Source organism: Salmo salar, chromosome 25, assembly GCF_965601325.2.
Source record: "Salmo salar chromosome 25, fSalSal1, whole genome shotgun sequence".
Lineage (NCBI taxonomy): Eukaryota > Metazoa > Chordata > Actinopteri > Salmoniformes > Salmonidae > Salmo > Salmo salar.
The window spans coordinates 1,720,982-1,743,923 of NC_138315.1; the positions used below are offsets into that span (position 1 = coordinate 1,720,982).

A 22,942-nucleotide genomic window follows, 5' to 3' on the forward strand; every position below is an offset into this window, starting at 1 on the left:
TCCCAATACTCTTTGAGATATCAGCCAACTTTGTGTCCACCTTCTTGCTTAGTGAGTTTATGGCAGCCAGTATGTCACGTTGAGTAGGATCTGTGGGGAACTCTTGGGAGCTAGCATCTTCAGCTTACTCCTCGTGGGTCGGCGATGTTGAAATTGGTTCATTGTCTATCTCATTCAAATTATCTTGTTAAGCGCCCCCTTTTCTGGTGCCTTTTCCCTTTGTCATATTGCCAGAAAATGTTTGAAGTTATAGGTTGTGAGAGGTTAAGATAAATATTAATTTGTTTCAAAATAGAGCGGAGCTCTAGCAAAGCACGTCTACTCCATAGCACGCTCTCTAGCGCCCCCCGTCTCTCTTCTTGACAGGGAATTCTCAACTTGTCCGAGAAAGAATTACATGGCTATCAAAACGTCAGCCAAGGTAAGCCTACACCAAACACACAATTAATTTATATTTTTGTAAAATGAATGGCGGTGTGAAGTATTATACCTTAGGCTAGTAAAACACGTTTCTTCAACAACACTAAACAAGTGAAATGGATGTGGCAGTAGAGTGTGGTATCCATAGCAACGGCTCCGTTTGGGCTGCTCAATTACGCGTTATGAGAGAGCTGAAGCTGACGTTAGCTAGCTACTTTTCATCACTATAAACTCTGACAAACAGCTGTAACTTTTCACTCAAAGTTTGTGCGAGTATCCATAGTGACAGCTCCGTTTCGATTGCTCAATGATGAGACACGAGAGCTGTTAGCAGACGTTAGCTAGTTTATTTTTTTGTCACTCTAAACTCCTACAAACAGCGGTAACTTTGGTATAACATGTTTTTTGTTCAAACGCCAGATTTGAATTTCAGAGAAGTAGAGGAAGATTTGATACGCTATTAGTTTTTGTCTAAATTGTTGGGGAAGTGGTCAATATTTCTGTTTATAAAAAGTTAGAAAAAATGTTATTGATGCGGTTACATAAACAGCTGTACCGTTTGATAGGTACCAGATAATTCTGTTATTATTTCAGATTTGGATAGCAGAGAAGTAGAGGAAGATTTCATATGCTCAATTTTGTAACGCAAAGCACTTAAAGTATGTATGGTTTTGAATGTTATCATAGTAGTAGTGTCTGCAGTAGTAATGGTGGTGACTGGTTATAGTTGATCAAGTAGCTGCAAAGTTAGAATAGCCTGAACATATGACAGTTGGTTTGGTGTATCTAGAGTTACTGTTGGCAAGTTATAATATGCTAATTTACTGCTAATGTTCGGTATATATACACTGAACAAAAATATAAACGCAACATGTAAAGTGTTGGTCTCATGTTACATGAGCTGAAATAAAAGATCCTGGAAATGTTCCATACGCACAAAACACTTATTTCTCTTGTTACATACCTGTTAGTGAGCATTTCTCATTTGCCAAGTGTAACGTCGACACAGAGTCAGGAAGCAGGTGCAGTTAGTGAGCTTAATATAAACGAACAGAACGATACAAAACAAGAGAAACGTCAGGAGGAACGGAAACATAACCAATACTGCCTGAGGGGTGAATACAATGGAGTGCTAGATAAAGAGGGAGTAATGAGGGAGGTGATGAAGTCCAAGTGAGTCTGATGAGGTGCAGGAGCGCGTAACGAAGGTTGCCAGGTGTGTGTAATGATGGGTTGCCAGGACTGGTGGTTAGTAGACCGGCGACGTCGAAGGGGGGGAGTAGACGCGACAGTAACCCCCCAACGCATGGCTCCAGCTGCAGGATGACGCCGACCAGGAGGACGGCCCAGAGGCCAAGGAGCGGGCAGGTCCAGACGGTGAAGGTGGAATTTCCAGATGATGTTGGGATCTAGAATGTCGTCCACCGGAACCCAGTACCGCTCCTCTGGACCATACACTTCCCAGTCCACCAGGTACTGGAGCCGACCCCCACAACGTCAGGAGTCCAGGAGTGATCTGACGGCATAGGAGGGACTCCACTCGATGTCCAATGGAGGCGGAGGGGTGTCGTGAGGGACGGCTTCAGCCAGGGGACCAGGAACCACCGGCCCAAAGAGGGAAACATGAAAAGAGGGTGAGACCCGGTAGTTAGTGGGGAGCTATAATTGGTATGTTACCTCATTGACCCTCCGGAGGCCTTTGAATGGCCCCACAAACTGGAGGCTCAGTTTCCGGCAGGGCAGGCGGAGCAAGAGGTTCTTGGTGGAGAGCCACATGCGATCACCAGGATGGAAAACGGGAGTCTAACTGCGGTGGCGGTCCACCTGCTACTTCTGGTGGCAAGCACCGCATTGGAGCCTGACATGGACAGCATTCCAAACGTCCTCTGCCCGCTGGAACCACTCGTCCACCACAGGAGCTTTGGTCTTGCTCGGCATCCACGGAGCCGTGGCCGGCTGGTACCCCAGGACACATTGGAAGTGAATTCTGGGTGTGTTCAGGAAGGAATCGGGCCCACCCGCCTGCCAGTCTTGACAGTGACTCTTTAGGATCCTCCCTAGGTCCTGGTTCATCCTCTTCACCTGCCTGTTAGATTGAGGCCGGTACCCAGAAGTGAGGCTGACAGTGACCACCAGCTTCTCCATAAAAGCCTTCCATACATGTGATGTGAATTGGGGGCCACGATCGGAGACGATATCCACTGGAAGGCCATAGTGCCGGAAGACATCCTGAAACAGTGCCTCAGCGACATGGAAAGTGGTAGGGAGACCAGAGACAGGGATGAAACGGCATGATACTGAGAATCTGTCCACAATCACCAAAATGGTGGTGAAACCATTAGAGGAGAGTAGATCAGTGATGAAATCAATGGACAGATGAGACCAGGGACACTGAGGCACGGGAAGGGGAAGAAGATTTCCTGCTGGAGTGTTCCGGGGGATTTAGATTGAGTACTTACTGAACATGAGTTGACATAGTGTGCAACGTCCTGCGCCGAAGTGGGCCACCAGTATTTCTCAGAAAGGTATTGAATGGTGCGGGTGATACCTGGGTGTCCAGCGGTGAGGAATGTGTGTGCCCAGGTCAGCAAACTATCTCTGACCCCTGTGAAAACATAGATGCGCTCCGGAGTGCAGGTGGCAGGAGCAGGGGTTCCCTTTCCAGAGCCTGGCGGATATCCACATCTACATCCCAATACATGGAGCCAACGATACGGGAGGACCGATTGATGGGCTGGCGGACACTCACAGGGCCCTCCACCGTCATGGAACCACAGGGTGTGGGAAAGCAGGTCCTCCGACATCCTGGTCCCCAGGTGGTATTCCTCCTCTCTGACCAGGAGATTGTGGGATTATGGAGTTGGAGCCATGGGAAGCCAAGGATGACTTTGTGCACGGGTGCGGAGCTGATGAGGAAGAAAAGGCTTTCCTGGTCGCAATAAGGACAGAGCCCTAACTGTATTCGACGGCTTTGCTCAACCGTGGGGAGGCATGTGGCCCCTACCTCCATGGGTACAGGCTCTGACTTGGTCAATGAAGGAGGGAGAGAGGCAATGGGAGTGCAGACACCCTCGAAGAAGAAGGTTATCCGGACGGATGGCCATCACGATGAGTGTGTCAAAAGTTAGATTGTCGTCTCGGCACACCAAGTCTGTCTGGACCTCTTCTAAATAGGGTGCAGAGCGCCTGCTCATTCCATCCGCTGGATGCTGCCACTGTCCGAAAGGTGAACATGTACTCCACCGTGGTCTGGCCATCCTGCCGTAGTTGGAGTAGGTGCTCACCTCCCTCTCTGCCCTCTGGTGGATGGTCAAAGACCCCCTGAACAGAGCCATGAACCTTTCATAGGAGCCCAGCTCCTCCTCTCATCTCTCCCAGATGGCCGCAGCCCACTACAATGCCCGTCTGGTCAGCAGAGAAATAACAGTGGCAAGCTTGGACCTCTCCGTGGTGGGGGCTGCCGTCTGATGGGTAAAATAGAGGGAGCACTGGAGTAGGAAGCCACGGCAGAGGGAAACCCGTCATATTTGTCCAGGAGGGAGAAACGGGCATTCCTGACCTTGGCGGACTGTTGGATGGGCTGGGGTGGTACCGCACGCAGGCACACACACAGTATATTATATATAACATTTTGCCTCATCAATCTACACACAATACTCTATAATGACAAAACGAAAACAGGTGTTTATACATTTTAGCAAATGCATAAAAAATAAAGAGAAATACCTTATTTACATAAGCATTCAGACCCTTTGCTATGAGACTTGAAATTTAGCTCAGGTGCAACCTGTTTCCATTGTATCATCCTTGAGATGTTACAACAACTTGTTTGGAATCCACCTGTGGTAAATTCAATTAATTGGACGTGATTTGGAAAGGCACACACCTGTCTACATAAGGTCCCACAGATGACAGTACATGCCAAAGCAAAAACCAAGCAATGAGGTCAAAGGAATTGTCAGTAGAGCTCAGAGACAGGATTGTGTCGAGGCACAGATATGAGGAAGGGTACAAAAAAATGTCTGCAACATTGCAGGTCCCCAAGAATACCGTGGCCTCCATCATTCTTAAATGGAAGAAGTTTGGATCCACCAAGACTCATCCTAGAGCTGGCTGCCCGGCCAAACTGAGCAATATGAGGAGAAGGGCCTTAGTCAGGGAGGTGACCAAGAACCCGATGGTCACTGACAAAATGTGGAAAAAGTCAAGGGTTTTGAATACTTTCTGAATGCATTGTACATGGGCTTTGGTTGATATTGTCCAACAGCCCAGGCCCTCTTATGCGATTTGAAAACAGGGGGTAATTAAGTTTATGGAATTCACAATCGGCTGCTTTTCAGAGCCTTTCAGGGTGTTGATCAGCTCAATAAAATCGTGTTTCATTAGCTCCGATTTACCTTTTTGGATATAATTTGATCCCACATGCACTACTATAGTAGCTGTTGTACGTATTGTGGTCTGTAGTGGTCAGTAGGTGTGGTCAGTACTTGTGTGGTTGTGGTCAGTAGTTGTGTGGTCAGTAATTGTGTGGTTGCTGCCAGTAGTTGTCTGCCTCCCTTTCAAAAAAGCCTGCCTTGGGGGAGGGACAGTCAGAGCACAAAGCACCCCCCTACATGACTTGTTGTCTTTCAGAGAGTGGAAAAAACGTGTCAGATTGTATATTCATATCGCTGAAAGATGTCCAATGGCTCTAACAAGGACAACCATATCTACACTACCGGTCAAAAGTATTAGAACACAAACTTTTAATTTTTTTATTTATTTAATCTTTATTTAACTAGGAAAGTCAGTTAAGAACAAATTCTTATTTACAATGACAACCTATCGGGGAACAGTGGGTTAAACTGCCTTGTTCAGGGTCAGAACAACAGATTTTTACCTTGTCAGCTTGGGGATTCGATCCAGCAACCTTTCGGTTACTGGCCCAACGCTCTAACCACTACCTGCCGCCCCATACTCATTCAAGGGTTTTTCTTTTTACTATTTTCTACATTGTAGAATAATAGCAAAGACATCAAAACTATGAAATAACACATGGAATCATGTAGCAACCAAAAAAGTGTTAAACAAATCTAAATATATTTTATATTTGAGATTCTTCAAACAGCCTTGCACACTCTTGGCATTCTCTCAACCAGCTTCACCTGGAATGCTTTTCCAACAGTCTTGAAGGAGTTCATACATATGCTGAGCACTTAGTGTACATGCACAAAAACGTATAGTGCGATCAGTATCACATAGAGCGTTCCTCCTGGGCAGTACACTACCATTCAAAAGTTTGGGGTCACTTAGAAATGTCCTTGTTTTTGAAAGAAAAGCACATTTTTTGTCCATTAAAATGACATCCAATTGATCAGAAATACAGTGTAGACATTGTTAATGTTGTAAATGACTATTGTAGCTGGAAACGGCCTATTTTTTAAATGGAATATCTACATAGGCGCACAGAGGCCCATTAACAGCAAACATCACTCCTGTGTTCCAATGGCACGTTGTGTTAGCTAATCCAAGTTTATAATTTTAAAAGGCTAATTGATCATTAGAAAACCCTTTTGCAATTATGTTAGCACAGCTGAAAACTGTTATACTGATTAAATAAGCAACAAAACTGTCCTTCTTTGGACTAGTTGAGTATCTGGAGCATCAGCATTTTTGGGTTCGATTACAGGCTCAAAATGGCCAGAAACAAAGTACTTTCTTCTGAAACTCGTGAGTCCATTCTTGTTCTGAGAAATGAAGGCTATTCCATCCAAGAAATTGCCAAGAAAAGTGGGTAAAGTGGGAGATTTGTACAGGGTAAAAGGGATCTTGAAGAAGGAAGGCTATCACTCCATTGTGCAACGCCATGCCATACCTTGTGGACAGCACTTAATTGGAGTTAATTTCCTCCTACAACAGGACAATGACCCAAAGCACAGCTCCAAACTATGCAAGAACTATTTAGGGAAGAAGCAGTAAGCTGGTATTCGGTCTATAATGGAGTGGCCAGCACAGTCACCGGATCTCAATCCTATTGAGCTGTTGTGGGAGCAGCTTGACCGTATAGTATGTAAGAAGTGCTCATCAAGCTAATCCAATTTGTGGGAGGTGCTTCAGGAAGCATGGGGTGAAATCTCTTCAGATTACCTCAACAAATTGACAACTAGAATGCCAAAGGTCTGCAAGGCTGTAATTGCTGCAAATGGAGGATTCTTTGACAAAAGCAAAGTTTGAAGGACACAATTATTATTTCAATTAAAAATCATTATTTATAACCTTGTCAACGTTTTGACTATATTTCCTATTCATTTTGCAACTCATTTCATGTATGTTTTCATGGAAACAAGGACATTTCTAAGTGACCCTAAACTTTTGAACGGTAGTGTATGTGCAAAACATATCTATCTCACTGACCTAGACTCCCCCATGGTGAAATTCACTTTTAATACTAAATAAATACTGCACTCTGACCAACAACACATATTTTCTAGATTCATGATAGTGTTGTTAGACAAAAAATATGACATTTTTTATTGGAATTTGCAGCTTCTAACATGACTTACTTACTGCATCTAGAAAGAGAGCAGTTGATGAGTTACTAAAACAGCTCTATCTATTGATTGGTAGAAGCTATTCCTAATCCGTTCTCAGATTTAAAAAGCAGAGAAGTAAAGGACAATTTCATACGCTCTAAGCTTTTGTCTGACTTGTTGGGGGAGTGGTCAAAACAACAGTTTAGAAAAAGTTGGGGAAAATTGTCAGTATTTGTGGTCAGTAGTTTTGTGGTTGTGGTCAGCAGCTGTGGTCAATATTGTGGTCTGTAGTGATCAGTAGTTTTGGTCAGTAGTTATGTGTTTGTGATCATTAGTTGTGTGGTCCAGTAGCTGTGGTCAGTACTTGTGGTTGCATGGTTGTGGTCACTAGTTGTGGTCAATAGTTGTGTGGTTGGGGCCAGTAATTGTGGGGTTGTGGTCAGTAGTTGTGGGGTTGTGATCAGGAGTTGTGGGGTTGTTGTCAGTAGTGTGTGGTGAGTAGTTGCGGTCACTAGTTTTGTGATTGTGGTCAGTAATTGTGGTCAGTAGTGGTGCAGTTGTGGTCAGTAGTTGTGCGTTTGTGGTCACTAGTAGTGTGTTTGTGGTCAGTAATTGTGGTCTGTAGTTGTATGTTTTTGGTTAGTCGTTGTGGTCAGTTTTTGGTCAGTAGTTGTGGTTAGTAGTTGTGTGTTTCAGTAGTTGTGTCATTGTGGTCAATAATTGTATTGTTGTGTTCAGTAGTTGTGTTCAGTAGTTGTGTTTAGCAGTTGTGGTCAGTGGTTATGACCTGTAGTTGTTCTGGTCAGTAGTTTTGGTCAGTAGTTGTGTGGTTCAGTAGTTGTGTGGTTGTGGTCAGTGTCTAAACTACAGTTGTGAAAACTGAAAGAAGTGCGATGACAAGTGATCTGGTGAAATATGAAAGGAGCGAATGGAGGCAGTTGTTGTCCAATGCAGTTGTTGCTAGGCAACAGTTGCCTAGGCTGGCCTGCCTCCGCCATGGCTAAAGCCAGTGTGAAAAACATGCTAACATACAGCATGTTTGTGCTTTAACACTAAATAAATATTGCACTCTGACAAAACTTTTTTGCTAGATTCATGATAGTATTGTTAGACAAAGCAAGGAAAGTGAACTTCAAAACGTGATGCAGTTTTATTAGAATTTGCAGCTGTTGTTGGTAAATAATACATCTGCTCGCTTCTAACATCACTTACTGCATCTAGAAAGCGAGCAGTTGATGGGTTCCTAAAACTGCTCTATCTGTAGAAGCTATTCCTAATCCATTCTCAGGTCTGAAAAGCAGAGAAGTAGAGAAAGATTTCATTCAATCTATGTTTTTGTCTGACTTGTTGGGGGAGTGGTCAAAACAGGAGTTGTTTAGAAAAAGTTGGTAGAAAATGTGTTAATGCAGTTACTAAAACAGCTGCATCGTTAGAACTGTATAATATATTTTGGTTCTGTTGCCAGATTTGAATAGCAGAGAAGTAGATGAAGATGTCTAACTTTTTGTCTAGGTTGTTAGAAAAGCTGTCCATGTAGCTGATTTGTGTCAAAAGTTGTACTGTTGCATTTACATTGAATGGAATGTTGGGAGTGATGGGGAGATTTAGAATGTTGAGGAAATAACATGTAAGTGAATGGAGGACAAAGAATGTATAACTTAAAAAGTATAAAACATATTGAAAAGTTGTATACAATCAACTCAATCCAGACCAGTCCACACGTTTTAAAGTTTGAATGACGTTTCTAGCTTAAATGGTATAAGAGGAGTAGCGTGCTAAATAATAATAATAACAAGTCTGAAGTATGACGAAGATGTAAAGTCGGACCAAGTCCCACCTAATAATAATACTCATATTAATAATCATACTCATATTAATAACAATACTCATATTAATAATAATAATACTCATATTAATAATAATAATACTCATAATCATATTATTATTATTATGATGTAAGAAATCTAGAGTTGTGCTTTGTTTTTATTAGGTGTGCTTGCTGAAGGCAATCAAAAACACAGGACATAGAACACAAACAAAGCTATATGTACAGTTGAAGTTGGAAGTTACATACACCTTAGCCAAATACATATATACACAGTTTTTCACAATTCCAGACATTTAATCCATGTAGAAATTCCTTTTCTTAGGTCAGTTAGGATCACAACTTTATTTTAAGAACGTGAAATGTCAGAATAATAGTAGAGAAAAGTATTTCTTTCAGCTTTTATTTCTTTCATCACATTCCCAGCGGGTCAGAAGTTTACATATACTCAATTAGTATTTGGTAGCATTGCCTTTAAATAGTTTAACTTGGGTCAAATGTTTCGGGTAGCCTTCCACAAGCTTCCCACAATAAGTTGGGTGAATTTTGTCCCATTCCTCCTGACAGAGCTGGTGTAACAGTCAGGTTTGTAGGCGTCCTTGCTCGCACACACTTTGCCATCTATTTTGTGAAGTGCACCAGTCCCTCCTGTAGCAAAGCACCACCACAACATGATGCTGCCACCCCTGTGCTTCACAGTTGGGATGGTGTTCTTCGGCTTACAAACCTCCCCCTTTTTCCTCCAAACATAACGATGGTCATTATGGCCAAACAGTTCCATTTTTGTTTCATCAAACCGGAGGACATTTCTCCAAAAGTACGATCTTTGTCCCCATGTGCGTAGTCTGGCTTTTTAATGGCGCGTTTGGAGCAGTGGCTTCTTCCTTGCTGAGCGACCTTTCAGGTTATGTCGATATAGGACTCGTTTTACTGTGGATATAGATACTTTTGTACCCGTTTCCTCCAGGATCTTCACAAAGTCCTTTGCTGTTGTTCTGGGATTGATTTGCACTTTTCACACCAAAGTACGTTCATATCTAGAAGACAGAACACGTCTCCTTCCTGAGCAGTATGACAGCTGCGTGGTCCCATGATGTTTATACTTGCATACTATTGTTTGTACAGATGAACGTGGTACCTTCAGGTGTTTGGAAATTGCTCCCAAGGATGAACCAGACTTGTGGAGGTCTACAATGTTTTTTCTGAGGTCTTGGCTGATTTCTTTTGATTTTCCCATGATGTCAAGCAAAGAGGCACTGAGTTTGAAGATAGGCTAATTGACATCATTTGAGTCAATTGGAGGTGTACCTGTGGATGTATTTCAAGGCCTATCAGAAGCATCTAAAGCCATGACATCATTTTCTGGAATTTTCCAAGCGGTTTAAAGCCACAGTCAACTTAGTGTATGTTAACTTCTGACCCACTGGAATTGTGATACAGTGAATTAAAAGTGAAATAATCTGTCTGTAAACAACTGTTGGAAAAAAAATCCTAACCGATTTGCCAAAACTATAGTTTGTTAACAAGAAATTTGTGGAGTGGTTGAAAAATGAGTTTTAATGACTTTAACCCAAGTTTATGTAAACTTCCCACTTCAACTGTAGGTGTTGTCAGATCCGGTGGACAGAAGAACAGAATTAGCAGAGGTCCTTGAAAGCTTTTCTGAACAGCACGTGTCTCTTGCGTTGTCCTCAGCCGTGTCAGAGTAGCGGTGGCAACCGAGGTCAGGGGAAATCAGCTGGCATGTGGGCCAGAGAGAGAGTCTACACAATGTTAAAACAGCCATCGATAGTATGAATGTGTGTGTATGTGTGTTGGTGTGTTTTTGAGAAAAGTCATTACAAAATCAGCCCCACCTGGCACAGAGGCTTTACTGAGCAGCAACATGGGGAGTCTGTCCATCTGTCTGTCTGTCTGTCTGTCTGTCTCTCTGTGTGTGTGTGTGTGTGTGTGTGTGTGTGTGTGTGTGTGTGTGTGTGTACGTGCGCGCATGCGTGTCCCAGGGCAACATTGGGAGTCCACTCATGGACTACGGACTTAGCGAATTAAGACGAATGCCAGTGTGAAATCATGCTAGTAATTCACTAGAACTGAGTGTTACACTGTTCCATCAACGGTTATTGCTCATAGGACAACTTCACCGCAACTCGCCGTGTTTGGAGGAGGAGGAATGCTGCCTATGACCCCAAGAACACCATCTCCACCGTCAAACATGGAGGTGGAAACATTATGCTTTGGGGATGTTTTTCTGCTACGGGGACAGGACAACTTCACCACATCATTTGACGGGGCCATGTACTGTCAAATCTTGTGTGAGAACCTCCTTCCCTCAGCCAGGGCATTGAAAATGGGTCGTGGATGAGTATTCCAGCATGACAATGACCCAAAACACACGGCCAAGGCAACAAAGGAGTGGCTCAAGAAGAAGCACATTAAGGTCCTGGAGTGGCCTAGCCAGTCTCCAGACCTTAATCCCATAGAAAATCTGTGGAGGGAGCTGAAGGTTTGAGGTGCCAAACGTCAGCCTCGAAACCTTAATGACTTGGAGAAGATCTGCAAAGAGGAGTGGGACAAAATCCCTCCTGAGATGTGTGTAAACCTGGTGGCCAACTACAAGAAACGTCTGACCTCTGTGATTGCCAACAAGGGTTTTGCCACCAAGTACTAAGTCTTGTTTTGCAGAGGGGTCAAATACTTATTTCCCTCATTAAAATGCAAATCAATTTATAACATTTTTGACATGTGTTTTTCTGGATTTTTTTGTTGTTATTCTGTCTCTCACTGTTCAAATAAACCTACCATTAAAATTATAGACAGATCCTTTCTTTGTCAGTGGGCAAACGTACAAAATCAGCAGGGGATCAAATACTTCTTCCCCCCACTGTAAGCTTAAAATAACCTATCCTTTTCTCATTTCTCTCTTGCCTGAGAGGGAGGCTCAATTTTTACCTGTGAAGCCCATGAGAACTCCTTCCCTTGCCTGCTGTCGTAGACCCTCTCCGTCCTTATAGTCTATGTAGACCAAGTCTATGGCTTGTAGACCGAAGGCCTTGGTTGTCACTACCACCTTCTGACGGGCATACAGCAGCTCCCTGGCATCCTTGGTCCGCGTGGCACCTGGACAGAGGGAGACACAGGTAACTATATATAATATATACTATAACGTATGCCATTTAGCAGACACTTTTATCCAAAGTGGCTTACAGGAATATAGACAGGGAAATATACCCGTGAGCAAATACACACAAGTTTACCATACAGGGAAACATAATGCAAACATGTGACCCGTTTCAGGAAACTAGGCGTATGCAAGTCACGACTTCACAGGAGAACCATTTGAATGTTATTTTTTAATCAAAAATAGTTTTTTTTTTGGCAGAAATGCCTTCTGGAACATTTGAACTTTCATGTGCCTTAATAACGAACTTGTATGCCATCTGTAAATACGAATAAAGTTGTTAAATTACGAGCCTATTTGGTTTAGCCCCAGAAAAGGACAGGAACCTTCCCAATAGCCATGATTGGCTGAGCTAATGAGTGGGCTGGACATGCAGAGAGATGAGTTTCAGATTGGTCTGCGGTGTAGCATCTTGTGTCTATAAAATGAGCTGCTCTTTATGCGTAGATCATCCTTTCTACTGCAGTTTTTTCAAAATATATGTTTGCCATGGAGAACAGCAAATATGTTGCTACTGCTCTCAATAACATTGCTGCCCTGAATTTATCAGGCGCTATCGACCAAGGTCAGTGGGAAAAAGTTGTGATGGACTACTTTCTGGAGGACGATCGCGACATGCTGACTCTCTCTGACTCTGAAAATGAATCAGACAATGAGGAAATCCCTGATTTAGGTAAAAACATTTTCATTGAAGAAGACATTGTGGAGTCTTCTGACGCAGTGATGGGGAAGAAATGACGATCAACAGTGTTGTTGTCATGGAAGAAGTTGACCGAGTTATGAAATCAGTGGAATGTCTGGTTGAAGCTGAGTATGATAAGGAGATGAATAGAATTCTGGCGTTTGATTGCAAATGCATAGGGAGTGGAAAAGAGAACACAGAAGGCTGTTGTATAAAACACCTGTCTACATCTTCAAACTAAGGGCAACCATGGCATCCATGACAGAGAGGAAGAAAGATCTGATGATTCTTATGGCATTGCAAACGGTCAGCGTGAACCAGAGTGACTTGACACAACGGGCCAAGCAAGCTGTACAAACTAAACGGAAACGACACAGGACGTCTTATTTAATGAAAGGGGTTGCAGTCTGCCCTGAAGCGTTCATCCATGTATATGGGTAAGAGTCTAGCTACAGTTTCAGATATTATACGTTTCTAATTTTGTCAGAAAGTTGTTTTCATTGCAAGTTAAGGCTTACTGGTAGCTAGCTAGCTGACATTGGATGGCTTGCTAGCCAACATTACGTTTATGAACTGTGTAGTGATGTTATCTCAGAATGCGTGAACTTGCATTGCTAGTTATAGGATAATGTTAGCTAGCTAACTGGCTAACATTGAACCTATTTGGTTTAGCAAGCTATGACAATCGGTTTGTATTGCTAGTAATCTACGGATTGGGATTATGGTTCATTGTTTAGCTAGCTAGCTACATGTCTAAACAAAAGACCCCAAGTTAAAGCTTACTATTAGCTAGCTAGCTGACGACCCATCAAGTTAGCCAGGTGTGTCTGACAGTGATTACACTGTCAGACACACCTGAGGACTTGCAGCAAGTGGTGAACTTCAACAACTACGCAGAGGATAATGCAATAGTATTACCAGGACGCCACCCAGGACACAAACACTTTGGCGGAAAGCTGCTGCCATCCCATGAGACAAAAACAGCAGAGTGGCGTCTCTACAAAGAATCGATGACAACACTTGGTATGTAACAACACATTTTGATTATTTAATTGACCTCCAACATGATTGGCACTACTTTTATTGATCTCACATTATTTCTGTATTTTTCAGAGGTACGTGCAGTTGGGCTGTCTTCCTTCAGGAATCTGTGGAGATTCCTGAAGCACTAAGCCCAGGACAGACCTGTGATGCCAATGCCAGAAGAACAACTAAGGTCTTCAGATCCGCAAATCTGTCAGAAGTTGTTAAGTCAGCCAAGCTGAAAAAGCACAAGCTCCATTACAGTCTGGACCTTCACTTCCTGATCACAGGCCACACCAAGTTTGCCCCCGACTGGTGATTCGGCCTCATCAAGCAGCACTTCATAAAGACCATAGTGAACACTTTGTCTGAGATTGCTGGTGTTGTGAAGGACAGCACTGTGACGGGTCAACATCCCACAGCTGGTTGGACTGGAGGATGGTATGGTGCTGGTGGAAAGCTATGGCTGGCAACACCTGACTTCGTACTTCAGGGCACTGCCACAGATCAAGCATTACCAGCACTTCAGGCGGATAACATTTTCATTGCATTGTATGAGGTTATTCTTCTTATTTAAACTTGGGAGGTGAATTGATGTTGTGCAAGGTTGTAATGTCTTCTATATTTTTTTTGGTTATTCCCCGTTTTACAGCTTCGATGGTCTGGAGCCTGGCGTTGTTGTCGCCAAGGAGCGTTCGGACTCAGTCGGGACCAGGCTTCAGCTGCTGCGCAACGCTGACATCCTTCCTCGCATAGATGGTCTGCCTGTACAAGAACCACCTGGACTGGACACAGCTAGACAAACTTATCTTTTTGAGAAGATCAGGGAGTTTTGCAATGAAGAGGCTGTGGACACCACATGCCCTGCACAAAAGTCAAGGGCAGGACAGAAACAGCCTCTCCGAATATAGATTCCCTTGTTCATGTGTGGTTCGGACGGACCAGTCATCAGCACAATCTGCAGTGCCTCTATTCAAATTACTTTCTCCTAACACACACGTTGCTGCTACTATTTATTTTTTATCCTGCTGCTCAGCCACTTTACCTCTGATTGTATGCATATAACTACCTCGTCTATCACTGATATTGTTTTTGATATTGTTCTTGTACATACTGTATATTTATATTGACACTATATATTTCTGCTACTATGCAAGTAACCATTTTGCTGTACCGTTTACACCTTCTGTAGAGACCCATCCACTTGGCAATATGTGGCTGGGGACAGTAGCATTTCTTTCACATGACCAATCAGTTTAGACAAGTGTGTCTGGGTAAGCATCATCTAATATTTAGAAAATATTTTATCTGGACACTTTCTGTTTACCTGTAATTTTTCCTTACAGTAGGCTACTACTTTTACTACTTTTAGTCTTAATCTTTTCTACACTACTTACTGTTTAGCACATGACCTCACATGTGAATCCTTAAAGAGATGGGTGGGGCTGGCTTAAGAGAGTGTGAGCAATGCTGAATGCGTCTAGACAAAGGAGAGCTCTCCAGTAGTAGTACCAAAACATTAAAAAGGCAATTTTCTCAAAATGTAGGTTACAAGTTTATCAACTTTCAAAGCAGAATTACTTTCCCATTGTCCGCAAAAATGCATTGCATGATATACCATTTTGTAGCACTGTGTCATCCAATGTAAAAAACACATTTTCAAATTGTGCTATGTAAGACCGAATCAAGGTGGTTGGTCACATATGACTATACACTGAGTATACAAAATATTAAGAACACCTGCCCTTTCCATGACATAGACTGACCAGGTAAATCCCATTGAAAGCTATGATCCCTTATTGATGGCACTTGTTAAATCCACTTCAAATAAGTGAAGCAAGCTGGAGGGGAGGAAACAGGTTAAAGAAGGATTTGCAAGCCTTGAGACAATTGAGACGTGGATTGTGTGTGTGCCATTCAGAGGGTGAATGGGCAAGACAAAAAAAGTGCCTTTGAACAGCATTACAGTTTGGTTTGTGTCAAGAACTGAAACACTGCTGGGTTTTTCAAGTGCAACAGTTCCCCGTGTGTATCAAGAATGGTCCACCACCCAAAGGACATCCAGCTAACTTCACAACTGTGGAGTCAACATGGACCAGAATTGCTGTGGAACGCTTTCGACATCTGTATTGAGGCCATTCTTAGGGTAAAAGGGGGGGGTGCAACTCAATATTTGGAAATGTTCCTAATGTTTGGTATACTCAGTGTATATGGAAAGAGAAGGATAAGTGAGAAGGAGTGAGAAGAGATGGATGGGATGAGGAGAAAGAGAATAATGGGCCAAGGGGGTCAGTCAGGCTCACTTGGAGTGACGATGTTTCATAGTGATTTTCTTGAAAGTCTATTGGTGCTTTCAACACAACTGGGACATCTGGGGAAAAAACGAGGTCAAATGATGACGTCAGTGATTTTCAGGTCGGAAAGTCGGAGCTTCTTCAGCAAAAGATACTATGGGGAGTCACAATCTCGTAACTTCGATTGAAGGATCCACATTTATGCCTGACAAAGCCAATGAAATCCACACCTCGCTGGAAGCCCCGCCTTACACAGTTGATAAGCGTGAGGCTCGGATTCATTACTTCACTTATTCCGCTCTTCACCTCGGTGTGAAGGGGAACGATTCACGCTACAAACAATTGGAACACAAGACTGCCAACTAAACTGTCCCTTAGTGGTAGCGCGTGCCCCAAGGAATTAAAAGATATTCACGTTTGTTGTCTTGTATGTCTCGGCGCATGCTAAGGCTGCTCAAATCAGTTTGTGTGCGAGGGGATGGCTGGCACTGTTCTCTAACTAGTCCGCGGCGCATATTCTCTTGACAATCGTGTAGCGGTTCCGATAGTGACTTCCTCTCCCGGGTGCCTCACATTATAATGTCAATGGCACAATATGGGCTATTTTTAAATAATAGTTGAAGGTGGTGCTTTCAAATTTGGTTATATTATACAGTTCCTTCTGAAAGTATTCACAATCCTTGACTTTTTCCACATTTGTTGTGTTACAGCCTGAATTTAAAAATGGATTAGATTCCTATGTTTTGTCACTGTACTACATACAAAACTCCATAATGTCAAAGTGGAATTATGTTTTTCAATAATTGTATAAATGAATAAAAAAGTGAAAAGCTGAAATGTCTTGAGAAATAAGTATTAAACCCCTTTGTTATGGCAAGCCTAAATAAGGTCAGGAGTAAACATTTGCTTAACAAGTCACATAATAAGTTGCATGGACTCACTCTGTGTGCAAGTGTTTAACATTATTTTTAAATTACTACCTTATCTCTGTACCCCACACATACAATTATCTGTAAGGCCCCTCAGTCGAGAAGTGACTTTCAACAACAGATTCAACAACAAACACCAGGGAGGTTTTCCAATGCCTCGCAAAAAATGGTACCTATTGCTAGGTGGGTAAAAAATTTAAACGCAGACATTGAATATCCCTTTGATAAAGTTATTAGTTACACTTTGGATGATGCATTAATACACCCAGTCACTACAAAGATACAGTTGTCCTTCCTAACTCAGTTGCTGGAGAGGAAGGAAACCAATCAGGGATTTCACCACATAGCCATTGGTGACTTTAAAACAGTTAGAGTTTAATGGCTGTGATAGGAGAAAACTGAGGATGGATCAACAAAAGTTAGAGATACTCCACAATACTAACCTAAGTGACAGAGTGAAAAGAAGGAAGCCTGTGCAGAATAAGCATTTTCAAAAACATGCATCGTGTTTGCAACAAGGTACTAAAGTAATACTATTAAAAATGTGGCAAAACAATTAACTTTTTGTCCTGAATACAGAATGTTACATTTGGGGCAAATCCAATACAACACATTACTGGAACATTCACTGTCTTCTTGGTAAGCAACTCCAGTGTGAATTTGGCATTTTGCTTTAGGGTCTTGCCCTGTTGAAAGGGGAATTAATCTCTGTGTCTGGTGTAAAACAGACTGAACCTCTAGGATTGTGCCTGTGCTTAGCTCCATTCCATTTTTTTATCCTGAAAAACTCCCCATTCCTTAACAATTACAAATATGGAGAGCAGTACGTGAAACTATGGAGAGTTGAATTGTTAAGGAATGGGGAGTTTTTCAGGATAAAAAATGGAATGGAGCTAAGCAAGTTATATATATATATATATAATATATATATATATATATATATATATATATATAAAGAAAATGAAATATCACATTTACATAAGTATTACGACCCTTTACCACAAGTGGACTCCAATCAAGTTGTAGAAACATCTCAAGGATGATGAATTGAAACATCAATTACTGGTAGTGTATGTAAAGAAGGTATCTGTTTTTTATTTTAAATACATTTGCTAATATTTCTAAACACGCCTTGTCATTATGGGTTATTATGTGTAGATTGATGAGAAAAAACAAACAATTTAATCGATTTTAGAATAAGGCTGTCAGGTAACAAAATGTGGAAAAAGTCAAGGGTTCTGAATACCTTCAGAATGCACTATATAAACTGGAAACTGAACGAACTGATATCAAGCATGCAGGAAAAATCTGTTTGAAATCCGTTTGACTGTGATTCTTTATTTGTTTAACTAGGCAAGTCAGTTAAGAACAAATTCTTATTTTACAATTAAGGCCTACTCTGGCCAACCCCTAACCAGGACGACGCTGGGCCAATTGTGCACCGCCCTATGGGACCCCCAATCACGGCCGGTTGTGATACAGACCAGGATCGATCCAGGGTCTGTAGTGACGCTTCTAGCACTGAGATGCAGTGCCTTAGACCGCTGCGCCACTCGGGAGCCCCTGGCTCAGTTGACATGCTGGTACTGTAAGTGAAATTGAACAACTGATCGAGCTGTCATGTGAAGAAAATCACTATGAGACACCGTCACCCCAAGTGAGCCCGATGGCCCAAATTTGGGGGTCTGGCCCAAGAACTATAAGAGGAGGAGAGATGAGAAATGGACAAGTGAGATAAGAGAGAGAAGGGGCTGAGGGAACAGAGAAAAGGAGACAGTGAAGGGAGGAGGGGACAGAGAACAGGACATAGAAGGAGAGGAGAGGTGGTGATAAAAGGATTGATTGTAGGTGAGAGGAGAGAGGAAGAGAGGACAGAGGACCTATGCTGGCACAGAAGTCATCGGATCCAAACACCACACCGTCATGGTGTAGGCCAACTGCAGGAGCCAGACGACGTACTTCCTCACACACAACCTGGGGGAAGACACAACAAAGACACAGAGATGAGTGTGTTTGTGTGCGCGTAGCCAAGGAAAGTGTGAACCCTGTCAACTCACCCAGTCAAGCAGGTCATATTTCCCATTCAGACCTGCACTTACAATGTTCACTATCTACTGTAATGCGCACACACACATCTTTTCTCTCTGTCTTCACACAGAAGACTGTGTGAAGTTGGGACTACCACACAACAAGAGGAGAGAGGGGGAAAAGGCCTAGGAATGTGATCCTCTATTGTGTTAGCCATGGAGCGGTCGGAATGTGTCTGCTGCTTTTGTCGGCGTCCAAATTAATTTCACTTCTCGCTGTGACACAGCCATACTTCCCTGTTCCATCCCAGGGAATCAGTCTGGCTAAGGATACAGAATGTTCTCCAGAAAGAAAACACTCACACACGCATGCAGACACACACAAGCACACACCCACACATAAAAGAGAGAAATTAAAAGAAAGAGGAAAGCGTGTTACCCCACCAAAATCCCCCAAACCGTGCCCTTTCCCCTCACCAACGAAGGTCGGCCCAAACTAAAACCAGACCCTCTTTGAAGCCTGACAAAAAAAAAAATATCACAATTTAGATCACATTAAAACATGTCAAAGTGAGTGTCTGGATGAGGGGAAAAACTCAGAAAAGACCCAATACAAAATGTAAGCTGCAAGCAACATTGCTGCGGTTTAGCTGTGTCCACTAGGACACCATCAGGACTAATTGGACACATTGCCCCAGGATGAGCTACTTCTGTACTGTTTACCACGCTTGCCAAATATCAGAGCTCAACATCGAACAAGTCATTATTATGATTGAGGTATTTTGGACCATTATCAATAATGTTGACTACTTTAAACGTCTTCTTCTCCAGGACCGCGGGACTGATTGACACAAAATGTATATATATTCTATGTACCCATGACTTTAAATGCAACTTTTTACAGGACTCAAGCTCAAAAAAATATGGCCGCTATGAGTCAATGAGCTTGCATGAATGCTTTGTCATGTCTAACAGTGCCAGCATTCAGCAAAACTTGACCATATTTTACAGGTTAGCCATCCCTGAGCATGTGTGTCAAATTTCATCAATCTGAGTCCAACAGATTAAGATATATAAACATGTGCCTGGCATAGCGCCACTGTAGTCAATTTGAATGTGCTTGAATATGTTGAGTCTTCACAGTATTTGTAACATGTGTACAGTTTTGTTACAATACAAATATCTGTGATTTATTTATATGCATTTATCGGTCGTTTTAGGTACTAGTCTGTAAAATGTTGCGTTGTGAGAATTTTGTCTTAGATGCCACATATTAAGTTTTGTATAGTTCGGTCATTCGGTGCCAGGGGAGTAGCGTTTTAAGTGTTTTTCCCAAAATTCTAAATGGCAGAAAATCCATCATGGTGGACCTCATGGATCCTTGAGGCAAATTTGTTTGCTGTGAGAAGGTCCTATGTACTGAATTTCATGACTTTAGGTCAAACGGGGTGAGGGGCGTAACCTTTGAAAGTGTACGCGTTAAATCGATTGTTGTCTCATGCAATGCCAGGTCTATTGGTATGGCATTGCATGAGAGGGTGTGGCCCTTTACCATCATGCCTGAACCAGAATAAACACAAAAGAGTTTCACCAGCTTTGCTGCTTGAACCCTTGAGAGAGAAAGATGTAGAGAGACTGTCCGGACGCTTTGAATCTCTCGTATTTGGATGGTGACACTTGGCGAGTTGCGCTGTCTGACCCCAGCTTTAATAAAAAGTGAATGAGGTAGTAAAACGTCTGACACAGGCATTTTCCTGGTGGTTTTGTTTGTAATTTACCTTAAAATTGAGGAGGCCCACAGCGGTTTCCACAAAGGTGACCAGGCGAATGGGCTCCGTCAGCGCTCGTCCATTCAAGTGGTGCTGAAACCTGTCAACAAACTGTCACACACACACAAAAGCCGCACACACACACACACACACACACACACACACACACAAATTACGACTATTGCGTATCTGAATACAGAAGCACATATGAAATCACAATACTCGATTTTCTAGCGATGCCATTGCTCTCAAGAAGAGAGACAGTTACAGCATACACATACAGCACAGTCGCAATACATGGTCAAACATTATGAGGGTAAGCTGGAGGTATCATCATTTTGTTCATGTATACATTAAGTAAAATGTACATGTAAACCATTAACTAAGATCTAAATTCAAAACTGGCTTTATACGTGTATTTATCAAATCTTATCGTGGAAAAGTTCAGATCACCATGCCTATAATCCATTTATAAGCACACATTGAAATACATCGTAACCAAAACTGTTCAACAACATTAGCATTTTACTCAGGGACAGACACTCAGGGAGTGTAGCCATTAACACAAACCCAGTTATGGAGAGAAACATTGGGGGAAACAGAGATATCAAACTGTTTATGTCAGAGGGAATTGCAACCATGAAAAATATTCAGGATTAAGGCTCTTTAAATAATAAAACTGAGGTTTTGCTACAAGAAGGAGCAATTGTGGGGGGAGAGAGTTGCAAAACAACTGTCAATACCTATTCCCTGCATTGTTTTTATTCCTGTACAAAAATACATCAAGTGATATTTTGTGGAGAGACAGAGGGAGAGAGAGAGCGAGCGAGAGAGTGACGAGGCAGCGCAAATGAGAGGAAGAGAGGCAGTGCAGAGGAGGAGAGGAGCGTCAAGCTGAAGGAAATGATATTTTACATTATCACCAGGGTTCCCCTTGTTCTGAAGCCTTCTGCACTCCCTCTCTCCCATTTAACTACATGGTCCATATACACAGCACACACCAAAAAAAAAAAAAGACAAAATGTGGTGCCGTCTTTAAGTGTGTTTAATTTCAGCATTATGTCAATTTTGTGTGCCCCCTCGGTGGAAGAGAATAGCGAGATTGGTGCAACAATCGTTGTGATATGACACTTTGCAGTGGCCCTTTATTCTGCATGGTTCCCACTAATAAGTAAACTCACCTAAGATTTTTTTTATTTTCAATAGACGAGTTCACAGCGAGCTCTGGACTGCCAGTGGGGTAGCCCAAATTCCTAAATCTATCATCTGGAAACACACAAAAACTCTCTCTGTCAGATCTTCACTTCCAAGGCCTGTTAAAAAGAGAAAGGGAGAGAGATGGAAAAGCCCAATAGAAATCTGTAATGCCATGTCCCCCTCCTCTCTCGCCCTCCCCCTCCCACCCACTGTCTATTCCTCCCTCTGGGAGAGGAGAGCTGATATAAATAAGCCCTGATAAAGTGGTGCTATTTTCCTAAATAAAAGACACAAATATCACACATGCACGCACACACACACAACGCATTCTTAAAAAAACAAAGAGTAACGGCTCCATTGAAAGATTTCTCAAATAGGGGCAATTTTAATCATCTCCCCATTCAATCTCAGTTGGTTAAATCATATCGGGGAGATTTGCATAAATACAAACCATCAAAGACTTCTCATCTTCAAAGGGGTTTTCGAGACCCAATAGGCTTTGTACTGTAATCATCTGAGGTCACAACCTCACAAGAGACACGTTGCTACGGCAACATAAAAAGTAACGCTGGCTGGCTGGGGTCTTAGCACAATATTACCCAATTCCCCTTTTCTCCAAATACACACACAGATACACACACGCACACACTTAAAGGTATTTATTTTCATATTTACAGGGTGGACCATTAGAAAACCATCACAGAGGCCCATTTCTGGCCTGTAGACAGACATAGTGCATAGTGAGTACCCCCCACTAGATAACACACACAGATTACCCCCACTACACCATACAACACAATACAAATTCTCACTGGACTGGGGAAATGTGTTGGAGTGGTAACAAATGACAGGTCTATTCCCACTGGCTGTAGTGAAGACGGTCAACCCCTCTCTGATTACATCTGAGAACATGTTTATGTCCTTTTATTTGTGTGGAGAGTATCCAGTCGAGCCAGGTTTCACACTGGTAGTGGTTATCGTGAGTGGGTATTAAAATGTAAAATGTAATAAAAGGCACAATCTAGGATATGTCCTGCTACTCATTGGTCATTTCAATGGTCACTCAATGATATATAATATATATAT

General features: G+C 42.5%; 1 protein-coding gene across 1 annotated transcript in view; it reads right to left on the minus strand.

The window, feature by feature from the left end:
• Positions 1–22,942, minus strand: part of clybl (citrate lyase beta like) — a 217,144-nt gene that overhangs the window by 34,595 nt on the left and 159,607 nt on the right. The window contains exons 4-6 of the mRNA XM_014172831.3: positions 20,669–20,770; positions 18,744–18,837; positions 11,707–11,874 (exon numbers count right to left, since the gene is read on the minus strand). Of these exons, the coding sequence (XP_014028306.2) occupies positions 11,707–11,874; positions 18,744–18,837; positions 20,669–20,770 (364 nt within the window). The remainder of the gene's footprint in view (positions 1–11,706; positions 11,875–18,743; positions 18,838–20,668; positions 20,771–22,942) is intronic.